This window comes from Blennius ocellaris (assembly GCF_963422515.1).
Source record: "Blennius ocellaris genome assembly, chromosome: 14".
Classification (NCBI taxonomy): domain Eukaryota; kingdom Metazoa; phylum Chordata; class Actinopteri; order Blenniiformes; family Blenniidae; genus Blennius; species Blennius ocellaris.
This window is the reverse complement of record NC_137663.1, coordinates 15,548,577-15,564,261: the sequence shown is the minus strand read 5'-3', so window position 1 is coordinate 15,564,261 and position 15,685 is coordinate 15,548,577. Positions and strand designations below refer to the sequence as shown.

At 37.9% G+C, this 15,685-nt stretch overlaps 1 protein-coding gene across 1 annotated transcript in view; it reads left to right on the top strand.

Annotated features, from left to right (window-relative positions):
• Window positions 1-7,891: 7,891 nt before the first annotated feature.
• Window positions 7,892-15,685, top strand: part of myo7ab (myosin VIIAb) — a 34,046-nt gene continuing 26,252 nt past the window's right edge. Inside the window, exons 1-5 of the mRNA XM_080508780.1 lie at window positions 7,892-7,959; window positions 9,260-9,293; window positions 10,276-10,344; window positions 13,853-13,966; window positions 14,661-14,813. Of these exons, the coding sequence (XP_080364906.1) occupies window positions 10,327-10,344; window positions 13,853-13,966; window positions 14,661-14,813 (285 nt within the window). The 5' untranslated portion in view covers window positions 7,892-7,959; window positions 9,260-9,293; window positions 10,276-10,326. The remainder of the gene's footprint in view (window positions 7,960-9,259; window positions 9,294-10,275; window positions 10,345-13,852; window positions 13,967-14,660; window positions 14,814-15,685) is intronic.

The following is a 15,685-nucleotide window of genomic DNA, read 5'->3' as shown; positions in this document are numbered from 1 at the left end:
CAAGCAGCCAGGATAGGAAACTGTAGTGCCAAGTGAAGTAAGGTTAGATTTAATTTACAGACCCGCTCGCAGGAAAAAAATAAAAACAGCCTGTCTCCTTCCCGTATAGTTTAAAGTGTCCTTTTGCAAGACACTGAAGTCCTTTCTGTGTAACTTTGCCTATAAAATGGTGTTGATCCTTAAATACTGTGAATATGTTCAACATTTTGCTTCAATTAGCAAACTGAAGGGTTTATTATAGAAGAAGTTATTAGTGCCAAAGGTGGAGGTTGCTGAGTTTCAGTGTTGCTATAAGTTGCAGAGTTAAACATCTTATCATCTGTGTAACAACGAATACGATCCCTCATTTATAGTTCTGGCGGATTATTCTCGGTAAACTCAATTTGGCTCCTGTGCTAACAAACAGATGAACCACATTCTGTCCACATGGTCTCTCACTGTCGGTCGACACCCTAATTCTCACAGAGTTTAATATAAATATTACATGAAAATAAACAGCACGTTGTCCAGTATTTATCTAGCTGTACATCAGCTCATAGTCAAAAGTGGGAGCAAATTTCTCTGAACACTGTTCAAGACAACCTTTTAATTCATTCAAATAAAACATACAAAAAGATTAATATCACTTTTAAAACATCCAGTTTATTGTTGACACATTTGACTGTATCAGAGCGTGTAATCTCTTGTCTCTGTATATAACCACAAATTACACAATTATTAATAGCTTATTAATATTATATTAATAAATGACACTTTAGGTTATTGGTGAATTTGTGAATTCAAAATCTAATTAATTTTTATATCCTTTTGTATTTATATATTATGATTCTCTGTTCCAACAGTGTTTTAAAGTGCAAACTGTTTGGTATTCAACATGTACATTTACATATAACTTTAGATTTTGGTTCCGATACAATATTAATGCAACTTTAAAAGAAGAATCGGGTTATCTTGGATAAAATTGTCACTCATTGTGCTATTTTTTTTTACATATTCCCACACATTAGATACATCAAGATTGTATTGGGTAGTAAAATGGTTAATCAATAATATTGACATAGTACTGATTTGATATCTGCAATACCTGAAATTACATTCAAAAAGGCATAATAAAGTAAAAATTGTATACATTTCTGAAAACCGTATATGTGAAAGAAAAATTTAAAGTTTAATTCAGTTGCTCTCCTGCAAAATTAATGTCAAGTTGTAAATTTCAGCTGAGCTTCAGTTAGAAATTAATATGCATTAATAACATCTCATCTGAAACTAAATTCAAACGAATGTAATTATAATATCAAGTGAACTTGTGCAGGATTTTAATTTCCACTTCTTTAATAGAAGAAGTTAAATAAGTCTCAAAAAAAAAACCTGTGAGACCAATGCAATCCTGAAACGCTCAGGGCTTTAATAAAAACAAATATGCATTATTTAGCTCACACCTAAATGTACATTTACACTAATAGGACAAAGTTATACAAAGAAGTTTTGAATACACTGTATATGTGTACAATTGTGCAGGAAGAATGACAGTAATTTCAGTCCCTTAAGTCAAAGATTTGATTAATTTATACACCCAAACTTGAAAGGAAAATTTATACTTATATAATAATATATGTGTTTTATAAAACTAAATAATAGTAGTAAATGGGATGCTTTGCTGGTTAAATCAGATGAGGAGTGTCTTCATGGTTTTGTTGCGTATTTGACAATATCCGCTTTCTTGTGATATTTCAGGTTTGTTTTTGACTTTATGGTGAAATTTTACGTCATCAAACCACCACTTGGTTTCTTATACGGCTCCCTCTGTGTTCTTTTTTTTTTTTTTTTTTAAACTCTATTTTCAAAATTTGTATGGATGTGAGACAGAAATACAACAGCACTGACACGCAGCATTATTCGGGCTTCACTCAGCTGAAATGACAGCGTGTCAAAGCTCGGCCTGAAAATCCCATCGAGGCATTCCTCCTGGAGCTCTCAAGTGCCACAGCCGTGCCAAAAAGACAAAAAAGGTCCATTGTGAAGGGATGCATTGTGGGTAAAGGAAGTGGGAGCTGATGACATGTTTGGTGAGGGAAGTTATCTTTTTGGGCTCTTTTGAGTCCATCTCTGCTTACTTTTCTTTCAGCTCATTGGTAAATGTTGCACATGTTTCCAAAAGTGTTAAGGCGTTCACTGTTAAACACACACACACACACACACACACACACACACACACACACACACACACACACACACACACACACACACACACACACACACACACACACACATACACACACACACACACACACACACACACACACACATGCACACAGCCTTTATACCAGCCAGGCTTGGTTGGACCATCTGGATCTTGGCTGGTTTATTTTGATAGTTGCTACAAAAGCTTCTCCGTTGTCTGTGTCTATACTTTCTGCATGGCCGCGACGTCAAACAAAGCAGGCTTGACAAAGACCATTCAAACAACGCTGAACTGCTCACAACGGTGGTGACTACTTTTGTACGAATCCAAAAATGCCAGTGCATGTAGCAAAATAAAAAAAAAAAAAAAAAAAAGAAGCTTCAGATCTGCTCGCGCCATCATGGATAACAGAGTAAATATATTTTCAGTTCTCGGAGTGCCGCAGAAACATAATCCGCTTGTTGCTACTTTGATAAACATACTGTGTGAAGTTGAGAAAAAAAAGCAAGGCTTATGTTGCACACTTGCATGCATTGAAACCGTATCCAGTTTTTCTAATATTTTGTATTCAGTATACTGCAGTAAACAGTATGTATATAAAAGTAGCAGCAACTCTGACTTTATCAGTTGTTATTATTAATATTATAGGATCCATGTTTTGATGGGTGTTAAAATCAGAGAGGAAGCAGTTCATGCCCACCACCTCTAGAAGGATCAGCAGGAGTATTGAGAGGAATCAAGTCACCTTATTTCGATTCCCATTAGACCTTGTGTGAATTATGAGGAGCATGAATTCAAATCAATGGCGAGAATTAGAAAAAGTTGATTCTGATGAATTGAATTTCATGACTTTGAGGCCAATGCTACTCATTATTTTCCACTAGTTTCACAAGTAATTGTTGTGTTTCATATGATATATATGGTAGGATCTTGTCATTTCAGGTGGTTTCAGGTGTTAAAAGGTGGATTTTGTAACATGTCAATGTTGCGAGATGCATATTTCTTTTTGTGTCATCATTTTATCAAGTAACAATGACAGCAAGTGATTCTGAAAATATCTAGAAACTGTCTTTAAATCTTAAAATGGTGTTACCATACCAAAATATTTCTTCAGATAGTAAAATATGATTTCACTTCTGCCCTCCTCTACTGGGTAAAAGGAAAGAAATGAAAGAAGTGGCTTTTGGTAACAGTCACTGGACCCGTTTATTGTTGATAAAGTGATGTTACAGAAGAGATGAACACGATTGCACATTAGAGGCTGTTAGCAAGCTTCTGCAATTAACAACTCTATTATAATATGAACGTTTTTAGGTTTCATGTTATATAGTTATTGCACTCTGATTTTCATGTTTGTTCATTTTTAGTTTGTAGATCAAGTCTTCTGATCTGTACTGAAGATGGTTCACAATTTAAAGCAGTTTTCATGCTTGTGGTTCAGTTTCCTGATCAAAGTTTGAAACTAAAGTTTGCCTTCCAGTTTGGGATGGCACATTGGCATTTTTAGCACCAGAACAAAAGATGCAAACAGGACAGCCGATGGGTGGACAGCTCTATTCTGCAAGATAACGTCCACAACAGCAATGTGTGCTGGGCTGCGCGCAACGCAACGCATTCTGGATAATTCCGGCGGTATTTCTCCCGGCCAAAAGCCTGGAACAACATCTTATAAAACATCCAAACAGAAGTAGTGACTACTCTTTTGTGCATATTATTTACGATCTGCTTGGACGATGCAAGTTTTCTGAAACTGCTTTTAGGCTATAACTAAACTTCTTGAGAATTTTGTAAAAATACATCTTTGTGAAACTGAGGTCATCTCCTGGTTCTGATGTGCAACAAATCATTCACACTTTCTCTATTGGGTAACTTTTGACCTGAGTCAACCCGAGACGAGTAAACACCTCAGGATTAAACTCTCTGGAGCTTACCTCTCTTATAGAGCTCTGCGTGTACATGTTGTCCACAGTTCAAAAACAAATATTTGATCAAAATATCAAGCCCTACTGAGAACTCTTGTTTGGTGAGATTGAAACAGTCTGTAGCATTAGTTGAGACTGTTGAATAAACAGAGCTTTTGCATGGAAATGCAACATAGACTTCAGGATGACACAATTATTTAGATTTTAAACAAATCTAGGTGTTGTTATAAACAAATAGACCAGCACAGAGAAGTGAAAGAATACCTTAAAATTTTAGATAAAGGCAAAGCTCTATTTAATGCGAGTCCCACAGACACGAATGAGTAGCATGACCTGTGTGTCATCTAAAGCCACCTCTTCAAGTTTTCCAATTTTCGATCAAACTGAAGACAGCTCAACTCTGAACAGTCACTCTCGCGGTTCTAACATGGTCTAATGGGCTTCAGAATAAAGTGGGCAGATGAAACTGAAGGTGTGGTGATAGTTGCAAAGTGTTTCTGTTGTTGGTGGGTTTTCATGAATCACCTGCAGATAAAGCGGCTGCTCGCGCGACTTAGCCTCGTCAACTTGCACACGGCTGCGTGTGTCTATCTAGATGGGAGCTACACCAGGTTCATTTCAATGACAGCATCATGCAGACTGAAGGGAATTTCTTGACATTTTTACCCTGGATCGAATCTTGTCCTCTCTAGGAATGAGCTTGTGATTCTTCTTGTATTTTTCTGCTGATGTTTATTAACTGGAGACTGGAATACCTACTGCATGGTGACTCTTCGAGAAGATGCTACCGTCTTTATAACAAGTATCTTTTATCAGTATTTTATAACCTTGTTAATTTTATATATCCACTCTACTTTGCGTTCCTGACCGATATGTTTACTGATAGCTAGGTATCAGAGAGCAGTGCTGTATGTTCTGTACTGTGTGCTAGTCCGTGTGTTCTTTTCAGCGTGAGCTTTACCTTACTTTTCTTTGTCTCTTTCGAGGCGTCGTTCATCAGATTCGGTTCTCGGTTACACTGTGGTTATTTTATAGCTACGGTCTGAAGTTATAGTTTGGGTTTTTTTTTCTTTTGTATTTAATGTCAACTTGTGGCATGACTTTGAAATAAAAGAGAAAATACTTAACTCCGAGTTTGTCATAATTGTACAAACAACACATCTATGATCTTGTATGAAAGGCGGACAAAAACACCTTAAATTTGGTACATAATTTACATATTTAATGGGAATCCCGGACATCAAACAGGATTTAGACACATTTTACATCATATAAATGATATTGCATGATATCAGCCACTGGTGTGTACATTTGCAGCATTACATACTCATAATAAACTCATGTAAAAGCTCCCAAAGCATTAATTTTGATGGCTGAGATAGTTATAATAAAGCATGTTTTCCCCCTTCACGCCATCTTCAGCTCATTTGCTTTAATGCTACTATACATGGTTGTAATTTGCTTTTAATTAGTTCATAAATCAGTTTGGTTCAATGGCCACTAACATTCAGATGATAGAACATCTTCCTCCTACCAACTGCATTCAGCTTCAACTACACTTAATGAGTGAATCACTCAATAAGATGTGTCACAGCAACACTACAATAATACAGCCTTGTGTATGTTTTATAGTAGTTTGTACTGCATTCTATAAGAAACTGCAAGCATATTTGCTTTATGACAATCCGAAGATAGTTTATAGCAGCATCGTTGAAAGAATGCCATAGTTTCTCACAGCCTTCTTTCTCTCCATATGTGCAGACTCTGTGGGGGGGGGGGGGGGGGGGGGGGGGGTCTGAACATCTCCTGGTTAATTGTCTAGATGATTTTGGTTTTGTGTTTTTACTCTCTCTTTCAAATTTGCACCAGAGCAACAACTTGGAAACCATGACCTGGATCACCCCTCCCTCTCCACCCCCCAGCTGGTCTCTGTATCTGCCACCAACAGGCTCCACCTCCCAGCTAATCAGGATCAGCAGCCATGAATGAGACGCAGCAAGAGAGAGCACCGGGAATGACCCAGACATCAAACTGTGACTAGGCCGTCCACACTGAAGCACCTGCAGGGACACCGGGACCACAGCACACCTGAGCAGGTGAAGCCTGAGGGGATGATTTTAAGAAAGAGAAGTGGAGTAACAGAGAAACGACAGAAACAGAGCACTTCATCCTCTTCTGTTTTTCATCCTCGTTTTTTTTGTCAAGTCTGTGCTTCCCGATACAAGAATTCAAAGAAGGGAAACAAAGCAGGAGTAGGAAGAAAGGACCTGTGCTGAGGGGTAAGTGGGGCAGGTGAACAGAGGCTGAAACTGAGGGCTTATTACCCCATGGCCAGGCCACAGTGCTCCTGCTCTACTGTAGCTTTAGGCCAAAGCCTCTTACTGCTTGCTGCAACTTGTGCCAGCACTTAAAGCAGCCATTATATACCCTACAAGTAGATGCAGTTGTCTGCCTTGTTTATTTGTGTCATATTGTCCCATTAGAAACCACCTCTTCTCACACACATACAACAACAGTTAAAGTATAAATATATACAAGACATGAAATATGAAATTATAACCATAAAATACATTCTAAACTCCTCAAAGGTTCTTAAACTACATGATATAAAAAGTAAGGACTCCTAGCTGAAGGAGTTTTTTTTGTCTGAATATATTTCACCTCTAAATTCAAAATCGAGTTACTAACCTTTTACGGGACCTTTTACATCACATCTTTGTCACTCTGATTTCCACCTGGAAGCAGTAAATAGTCCCTTGGTAGAGTTTCCTCCAATGTGGCTCAACAGCTGCTTCCAAGCTCAAGAATTAACTTTTACATCCACAAATCTGGATGAAATATGTGCAGAAAGAACCATGTATTGATGATTTAACTGTTCATAACTACACACCATCCAGCTTGGTGTGAAGGGAGATTTTTGTGTTATAAAACATATAACTGAAACATCTAACACTAAAGATAACCCATAAACCACCTGACTAATTTTTACTCGGACATCATTCTGTTGGGTAATATCAATATTAACACCTTAAAAAGTAAGGACATTTGTGTTTCTGTTAATGTGTTTTGTTTTGTTTTTAATTAACTCTGTTTCCATAGGACAGTCTGCTTATTACCTTTTTTAAATTATCTTGCATATATATAAAATTACCATGCATTTGTGGGATGAGGTGTGTATGTATGTATGGAAGCTGTTCTGGCATTGGCAGAAGAGATTCATCTTCCCCCGCTCATCCCACAAATGCATATTAATTCTGAATGTGACAGCAACAAACAGGAAATAAACAAGCTTTGCCAATGTCCTTACTTTTCATGCTTGGTTTTATTGAATTAAAAGAACCTAAGTTTCACAACTTGTGGTCACACTTTGGCTAATGTGTGTGTATATCTTTCACGTCTGGATGGAGATTTCTGCCAACTATAAGTAAAAGCTTACATTACTACATAAATTTTACCATCAGATATACGGCATATAAGCCTTTTGGAGGATCAGGGAGTAAAGCCCCTTAGCCCAGAGAACAATTTGATTACAGTTGGCCAATGCAGAGCTAAGCTGTTTTACTGTATTTCATGCAATGCTACAATTTTAGTTCATTTTTTGTTGCAATCATGAAGAAAATATATATGAATATAGTTATCAGATGCATTAAATTACTTTAATGTGTTTAATTAACAATTTGTGCAGGTTTACTTTTCACGTGTAATAACGATGGTCACAATTAAACTTCTATATTCTACTTTCATTTCCAGCAGATGAAGAACTGCAGAGCTCAGGGAAGCATGTCTCTTTACCTTCCATGACCGATGATGAGAGTTTCACGCCGCTCTGAGCCCACGACTCTGAGCCCCTGCCATGTGAGTGACACATACACGTGCAGCACACATACTTGTCCGAACGGCATTATGGACCACACATACAGATTAGCGAGCGAGGCTTTAGCAGGACTGTTGTGGGCCTTTACGTGACCAGGTCGAGTCGAGGTCTGGTGAGCTGCGATGATGGAACGTAAACGTTTTGAGCACTGAGGTGCAACAAAGCGCCTCTTTGACTTGCCGTCATGTCGAAGGAGATTTTCTAACAATGTTCGTTGCATAAATGATCATGAAGACGACAAGCAGGGAAGAGATTATAATCACGGAATGGTTCAGGGAAGTGAAAATGAAATACAAAGTTATTTCCAAAACCCACTTTCCCTCTATTACTTAAAAGACATGGGCCATTTAATTTTTAGCCATGTAAGAAAACTTTTAACCGTCCTCGGTTTGCTTGGTTAACAACAGTGTCTTTGGATAGAGTGATGAAAAGTGGGGCAACCCTGACACTCAATGTACGAGAGGGAATATCCATCCATCCATCCATCAATCCATCCATCCATCCATCCATCCATCCATCCATCAATCCATCCTGATTGAAATATGTCCACAGCTTTTGGTTTCCTGATGTTATTGGCTTTGAGTAAAATATCTCAGCCAACTATTACATTGTTTTCCAAGACATTCCGTTTTAGTTTAGGTTTTTTTTTTTTTTTTTTTTTTGTCCTCCTTTGACAGGGCTGTGAAATCCATTAGTTACCAAGTCAACTGCATTGGTAATAAACTGGCAACCAGTCCAGCTTCTAACATCTGAGGTAGATTTATCAGTCAATTAGAACTTAGTAACTTGGGAAAAAGTGATGAAAGGGATGGATGCGTTAAAATGTCCCGGTTGATATCTGGACATATTTTAACTTCAGACAGATTTTGACATGAATCAGAAGCTGTGGAATTGCAAAGATCTGCTGTAAATCTCACACAAAACTCAATCAGACTGCAAAACCCCTCGAAAGCATATTTTTACATAACAGAAGCAAAAATATTAAGCATTAAAATGTTTAATCAAAATTGACATAATAATTGATCAGTAATCCCACGTACAGCAGATCTGTGTGGGTCAGTTCATTAAACAAGGCTGTAAGTGAAGTGAAATTCACTGTAAAGTTGAGTGCAAATCTATATGTCTGTGTTTGGCCAGACCGACCCCCTGCGGTCCAGACTAAGAGGCTCTGTCCTGGCATATGCTCCGTTGCAGCGAGCTACAGTTCATACAGACGGCTTGAATTGAAATGTATATCTGCAGCTCAGCTGCTCTCTGAATTGTGTACGTGCCTGTTTTCAGGACGGATCTTTAATACAGACTTCTTTGGCCTGCGGTGAGTCACATCCAACTAAATGTTAATCCACTTATTGAACCACTAATGGGTCATTAATACATTTAGCCCCTCCCATGTGACATGCTTTATCCCCACCGCTCAACCAGTCTACATTTTGTCTTTTTAGCGCACAAGCATTTCCTCATGTATGTGATTTCTCACAGTTTATTGTTTTGCTTTTACCTTTTGGAGTTCATTCTGTGTTGGCTTTTAAATGCAACTTGTAGTTTGTTTTTAGTGCTCTTCAGTGTTTTATTTCAATGTATTTCAAACCTCTTGTAAAGCACAGTGACTGCCTTTGTGTCTGAACGGTGCCATATGAATAAACCTGCCTAGTCTGCTGTGCACGGTGCTGCATCACTGTCATTTTGAATGAGGGGAACAAAGGAAAGACGGATCAGTGGGGGAGAAAATGATTCAGCAGTTGTAAGTTCAACAACTCTGCCTCATACTTAAAGCATCGGATTAGCCCCAGGAATCCAAGTAAGCTTTTAACAACCCCCACCAGACCCTTTAACTCTGCAGCCCGCCCTTCTTCTCACCCCCTTTTCCCTTCCTGCCCTCCCATATACAGCATAACCACGCCACTGATTGTCCCTGCTTTGACACCAATGGTAATGTCGGTAATCTGAACTTGAAAGCCGGTTTTGCAGGGCCGAAATTTACAAGTGAGATCTTTATTCTAATTGATAAGATCTTAAAGTGAACATTTAAGGGAAAAGAAAACCTAAATAGAAAGAATTTTCTCGTTTTCTGTCCTGTTAATCATCTTAAAGTTCGTTCAGGATCTACTGGGGCTTCAGGCTTGAAAACCTTGTATTTTCAGTTGTTGTTTTTTTTCTATTTTGTACTTGTAATGGTTTAATTTGCTTGTATAACGTTCACTTTTATCATAAATGTTTAGTTTTCATGTTTTCAAATGTTCTATTACTGAGGAGTTATTTTTTTCTCTCTTGGTGACATGATATTTGTTTCTTCGCAGAGCCCACACATGGTGACTTCTGATGTCCTTGAACCAACCCGAGGCTGAATCATGGTCATTCTACAACAGGTCAGTGATCTTCATTAGATGAAACTCAGTTTATCGAAACAATTACTTTTGTGGTGAATCTTTACTTGTATTCCCTACCTTTGAAGTTAAATATTTGCACTCCGCACATTCTTCATGCTGCCTCATTCTTTGATTTAAACTCTACAAGGATGCTTCAGAAAATGACAATTTCAAAAGAGAAGAGTTCCATCAATATTAGTACAATGCCAAGACTTCCTGTTTTTGCTTTGATTATAAAAAGCTCTAAATGGAAGTCACATGTTTTATTATAACGTCATGCGTCTGCCTCAACTTATTTGAGATTATCTGTAGAATTGTCAAAATGATTGTCCGAATGATTGTATTTCAGTCTTTTTTCCCTCAAAATTACTTCAACTTTAAACATCTTCGAATTCAACTGCTTCTTAGTCTGATTCCTTTATCTTATCTTTCACTGATATTTTAATTGCTGTCTGCTTATCTGCATCGTAAACCAGCGTTTATAAAAACAGTGCGTCCTGCAAGGGTGATGTTGCGATTGCTGCAGCTTAGTGAAGGAAATATAAATCGAGGAAAAATAAGTGAGTTCATGAACCGTTTACCCTTCTTAAGCTGTTAAATGCTGTTCATTCTGTTTGCATCACTTCATACAAAATGCCTCCCTCGTTTTGGTCATGAGAGACCAGTCAGTGGATTTATTGTGTTGAAATTCAGTTTAAAGGAGACAAATTGAAACAAAAGGGAGGATTGATGGCCTGTAATAACCAGGAGGAGAAATAAAACACATGCAATAAAAATCGAGTGGAAACCAGAAAGATTTATGCTTCTGTGTTCCTGAGTCAAGACAGAAGCCGGCGTGTCTCCTCACTCAGTCAGCCGCAGTCACCACATATCAGGCCATCAATAGATTCTCTTCAGTAAGCAGATCTCAGGTCCTTTTTCCCCCTCCAGACTCCTGCAGGGCACGCTCAGACTCTCAATCTGGGCTCAGAGCCTCGGCTATGAATCTCATTGGAAGAGAGACGTCTGGATGTTGTTAAATGGAGGCAGAAAATAGCATCCTTAAGGTCGAGGTCTGCACTGTTTTTTATGTTCAGGGGGGAGGGCACTTGAGGTTTCTGTTGTGGTGTTTTCTGTCATGAGGATTTGCCAGAGGCTTTTCCTTTATGCTTCGTGTCTAAACAAACAGGATCTGAAGTCTGCAGCTATTTTAGGAAAGTATGAGGCACAGCATACGACTTCTGAAATGGTTTCATTAACTAGAAAAAGATCAAGCCGTCAGTACAGCAGCTGAGAGCTCATATTTCCTATTAAATGCCAAGATCGTGACAAAGTTTACATGAAGTTTTGGAAGTTTTTCTTGCCATGATAAAGTGACTCTGCTATAATTTGTTAAGAGCTTTTTTTTTCTGGGGCATCTCAGAATAGGTTGCAGGTTCAATCCCCACCTTGACTGAACCCTGAACTGCTATGAATGGATGGATTGAGCGTGGCAGGTGTCAACATTGGTGTGTGAGTGAGAATGTGACTAACATTGTGAAGTGCTTTGGGAACTTTTGAATCAGTGTAATCTTCGTGGAAATTATACACAATAGGTTTGCTTTTACTATCAGAACGCATTATATCATCTATTGTGCAAATTATTTCTGTATTTGTATACTAAACTGTTCAAAAATAGATCTGCTGAAATGTAGATGGATGGATGGACGGATGGATGAAATGTACACATGTTTGTGTTATAACTATAGGGTTACTTTTTCACATAATAGTTTGGTTTATAACCACATCATTGATCTGATGAGAAGATGAAGATGTGGAAGTCCTCTTATTTGGTTTTTTGGTTTTCTTCATGTGTTAAGTTGTTTTCTGTAGTAGTAACGATAGTCATGTAGCAGTGTCAGTGGAAAAGTTGGAAAAGACAGGTTAGGATACATCCTTCATCTATTTCTATTCAGCTTCGTCTAAATGATGAATGAAAGGCGAGTAGAGACGGTCACACAAACTCAGATTCTGTTAGCAATGTCAAAATGAGCAGTTGACATGGAGAAAATACCAACTCTATCCACCCCCCGGATACATTTATGGATAAATGACAAGTTCCGTCAATAAAGGAGCTGTACACGTTTTTTTTTCAGAGTTGTCAGGTGCTATTATCACTATCTGAAAAGAAACTGAAAAGCTTCTTCGGTTTTGTCGCAGCTCAGTTTATGTCAGAGCCAAATATTTTTCTTTGAAAGCCAGATTTGGTTTTTCCAAGAATCCTCTCGTTTTCATGGTGGCACTCGAGGGAGTGACGCAGTTCAGTCAGAACTGGAAGTCTTGGTTTGTTGAATTTGAATGACAATATCTTTTTAAAATGTTACCTTAAAGTTTGACCCTCCAAATGTTTCTTTATTTAAATATCAGTTGATGTAGTATTAGGTTTTTCTTGTGTTGTTTTTTTTGTATGTACCAATACTTTTGAATTATATAAATATAATTCTCACTACTTTGAAGCAATTTGTTACGCTTTGTGTGTGTGTGTGTGTGTGTGTGTGTGTGTGTGTGTGTGTGTGTGTGTGTGTGTGTGTGTGTGTGTGTGTGTGTGTGTGTGTGTGTGTGTGTGTGTGTGTGTGTGTGTGTGTGTGTGTGAGAATCATTTCAAATTAATCAGTTCAGTTGCAGCAAACAATTAAAGCTTGCTTTTAATCTCAATGTAGATTAAATGAAATCACTAAAATTACCCTCCCTGGCAGTACACCATGGCATTTGAGGGCTGAAGGGAGTCACAGTTGAGCTTTTCCCAAACTAAATCCCCCTGTTCAGTGAGCTAAAAATGTGGGAGTATTCCAGCTTACACAATAAATTATCAGAACAAAACAGTTTTTCTGGGAACAAATGACACAATTAAAGTGACAGCAGAGCAACCGCTTCTCTCACACATGCTGCTTTTACTGCACATTTAGGGTTACCCTGAACATAATGCTTGCTCATAGAATTGGCAAAAGAACTGGCATTATTCGGAATAAAAGTTTTTATTCAACACCTTTACTTAACACACACACTAGTATTTCTGAAAAGAGGTACTGATGTACTTCAGTACAGAAGATGAATCTGTACTCCCAACTATAAATATTGTTTGTACCAATGTTGGTCTGCATAGATCTACCAGTTAAAAAATGTGCCTTAACATTTTAATTCTGAAAGAAAAACAATGTTAATAATTTTGCTATTCATCACTATTTATGTCATTCAAAACTTTCATTTTCACCCCTTTAATATTTCACAGTTTTTTCTTTGTAATGTATTGTGTTGTGAAAAAGTTGTAAGTCAAAGTTGACCCTTGAAATCTTTGTCCTGCTTCAGTTTGGAAGATAAAATCTGCAGAAATGTTTTGACTTATTACTCAACATTGCAGTTTGTATTACCTTCAAGCATTGTTTCATGATTTGAATTCCTCATCCCTCATTACTTTCTCCATATATTTCTGAATCATACCATCATTGTGAACTGTTGTTGTGTCTAAGTGGACCTGTGATTCCTGACTCAGGGGGACTATGTGTGGTTGGACCTTAAAACGGGCCGAGAGTTCGACGTCCCTGTCGGAGCTGTGGTCAAACTTTGTGACTCGGGACAGATCCACGTCCTGGATGATGAAGGACGGGTGAGTTCACAGCATTTTGTGTTTGGCTCGATGTGCTGGAACTGAAAAACATATGAGGTTCATTGTTATATAAATGTGGGATTCTGTCCATCCTCATCTTGATCAATCACACATTAACCAAGTGTGGCTCATGCAATGTTGGAGTTCAGCTAACCAACTGTAAGCATGATACGCCTTGGACAATATAACCAGTCCACCACAAGACAAAGAAAGAAAGACAACGAGTTATCAGCACTTTTTTTGCACTGTGAGAGGAAACCAGAGAAAACCCAAGCATGTACAAAGAGAACATGCAAACTCTACATAGAAAGGCCTTCTGGGTCTGAACCTGGGATATTCTTGTCATGTCCATCCAAACATAGAATTTATTTAAATTAACACATATAGTTTTGTGCAAAATCAGCCATATTGAATTTACTATCTGTAGATTCTTTTCTACAAATTGATCAAATCAAGCTTAAAGTAATTGGATACATCAGATGTCATTGTGTGAACCATTTCCAGCCTAAAAGAAACAGATCTTTGGTGTTTTTATTTTAAGCAAAAGAGAGACAAATATGTGAAATATTACAAGCACAGAGGGGACAGTGTCACAAAAATAATACATCTAGTAGAAATTGAAGTATTCAGTACAAAGCTTTCAATAGAAGATTCGAATGAACTATCTTCTTGTTTCTGTTCCTCTCTCTCACAGGAACACTGGATCTCACCCCAAAATGCCACCCACATCAAACCCATGCACCCAACCTCCATCCATGGGGTGGAGGACATGATCCGCCTGGGTGACCTCAACGAAGCCGGCATCCTCCGCAATCTGCTCATTCGCTACAACGAATGTGTCATCTACGTTAGTAACCCCTCAGATTCCCCTCTAAGACTCACCTGCAGCATAATTATTTGTGATTTACGGGCTTTTTTAAGAGCTGGCGGTTGCCAGTGAAGGTCTTACTCAGGTTAAGCTGTTTACTTGTACTTTCAGCAGCGGAGTTTAGTTGTTGCTATAAATAAACCAGTATGTTTGCTCCTCGCTCTTTTGACTAGTGACTGATAGTAAACAGACATAGAACAGACAAAGACAGAAAACTGACCACATAACGTTTTCATTTCCATTTCAACTTCTTCATCAAATTTGAGTCAGTTAAGTAGCCTTGCTGATTTATGTTCATGCTAAAAATGCATGCAGGATTAAAAGCTAAACTACAAATCAGTCAAATTCGAATCTGTAATAATGATTTAGTGTGATTTTGTAATTAACTAAATCACTTTTGTAAACCATTCTCATTTTTATCATGAGATATTTTTAAACATTTTTACCTTCACTGTAAAGCAAATTAAACCAAACTAAATACAGCTCATTTAGAGGAACATGCTTAAACATAACTGTGTTTATTAACTTGAGCCATTTGGCTGTTTATTCTCTCTCCTTGTAGACTAATTGTGGTGGACGGGTGAGTATTTGATAAAGTTATGTATGTTGACCTGGCATTCTCCTAACAAATCTTTAACAGCAACTGTTGATAGTAGCCATGAATGTCATTTTACGTTTTCAAATAGAGCAAGATATAAAACAGGTGAATACGTACACGTGCATGTGTGCGTCCAATAAAACAGTACATGGAACAAGTTGACAGTTGTACATGAACATGACAGAAGCAAGGTAAAGCCATCTTGATCAGATCCAGTCAGAGGTGGCACATTTAAGCCCTGTCCTGCATGTTA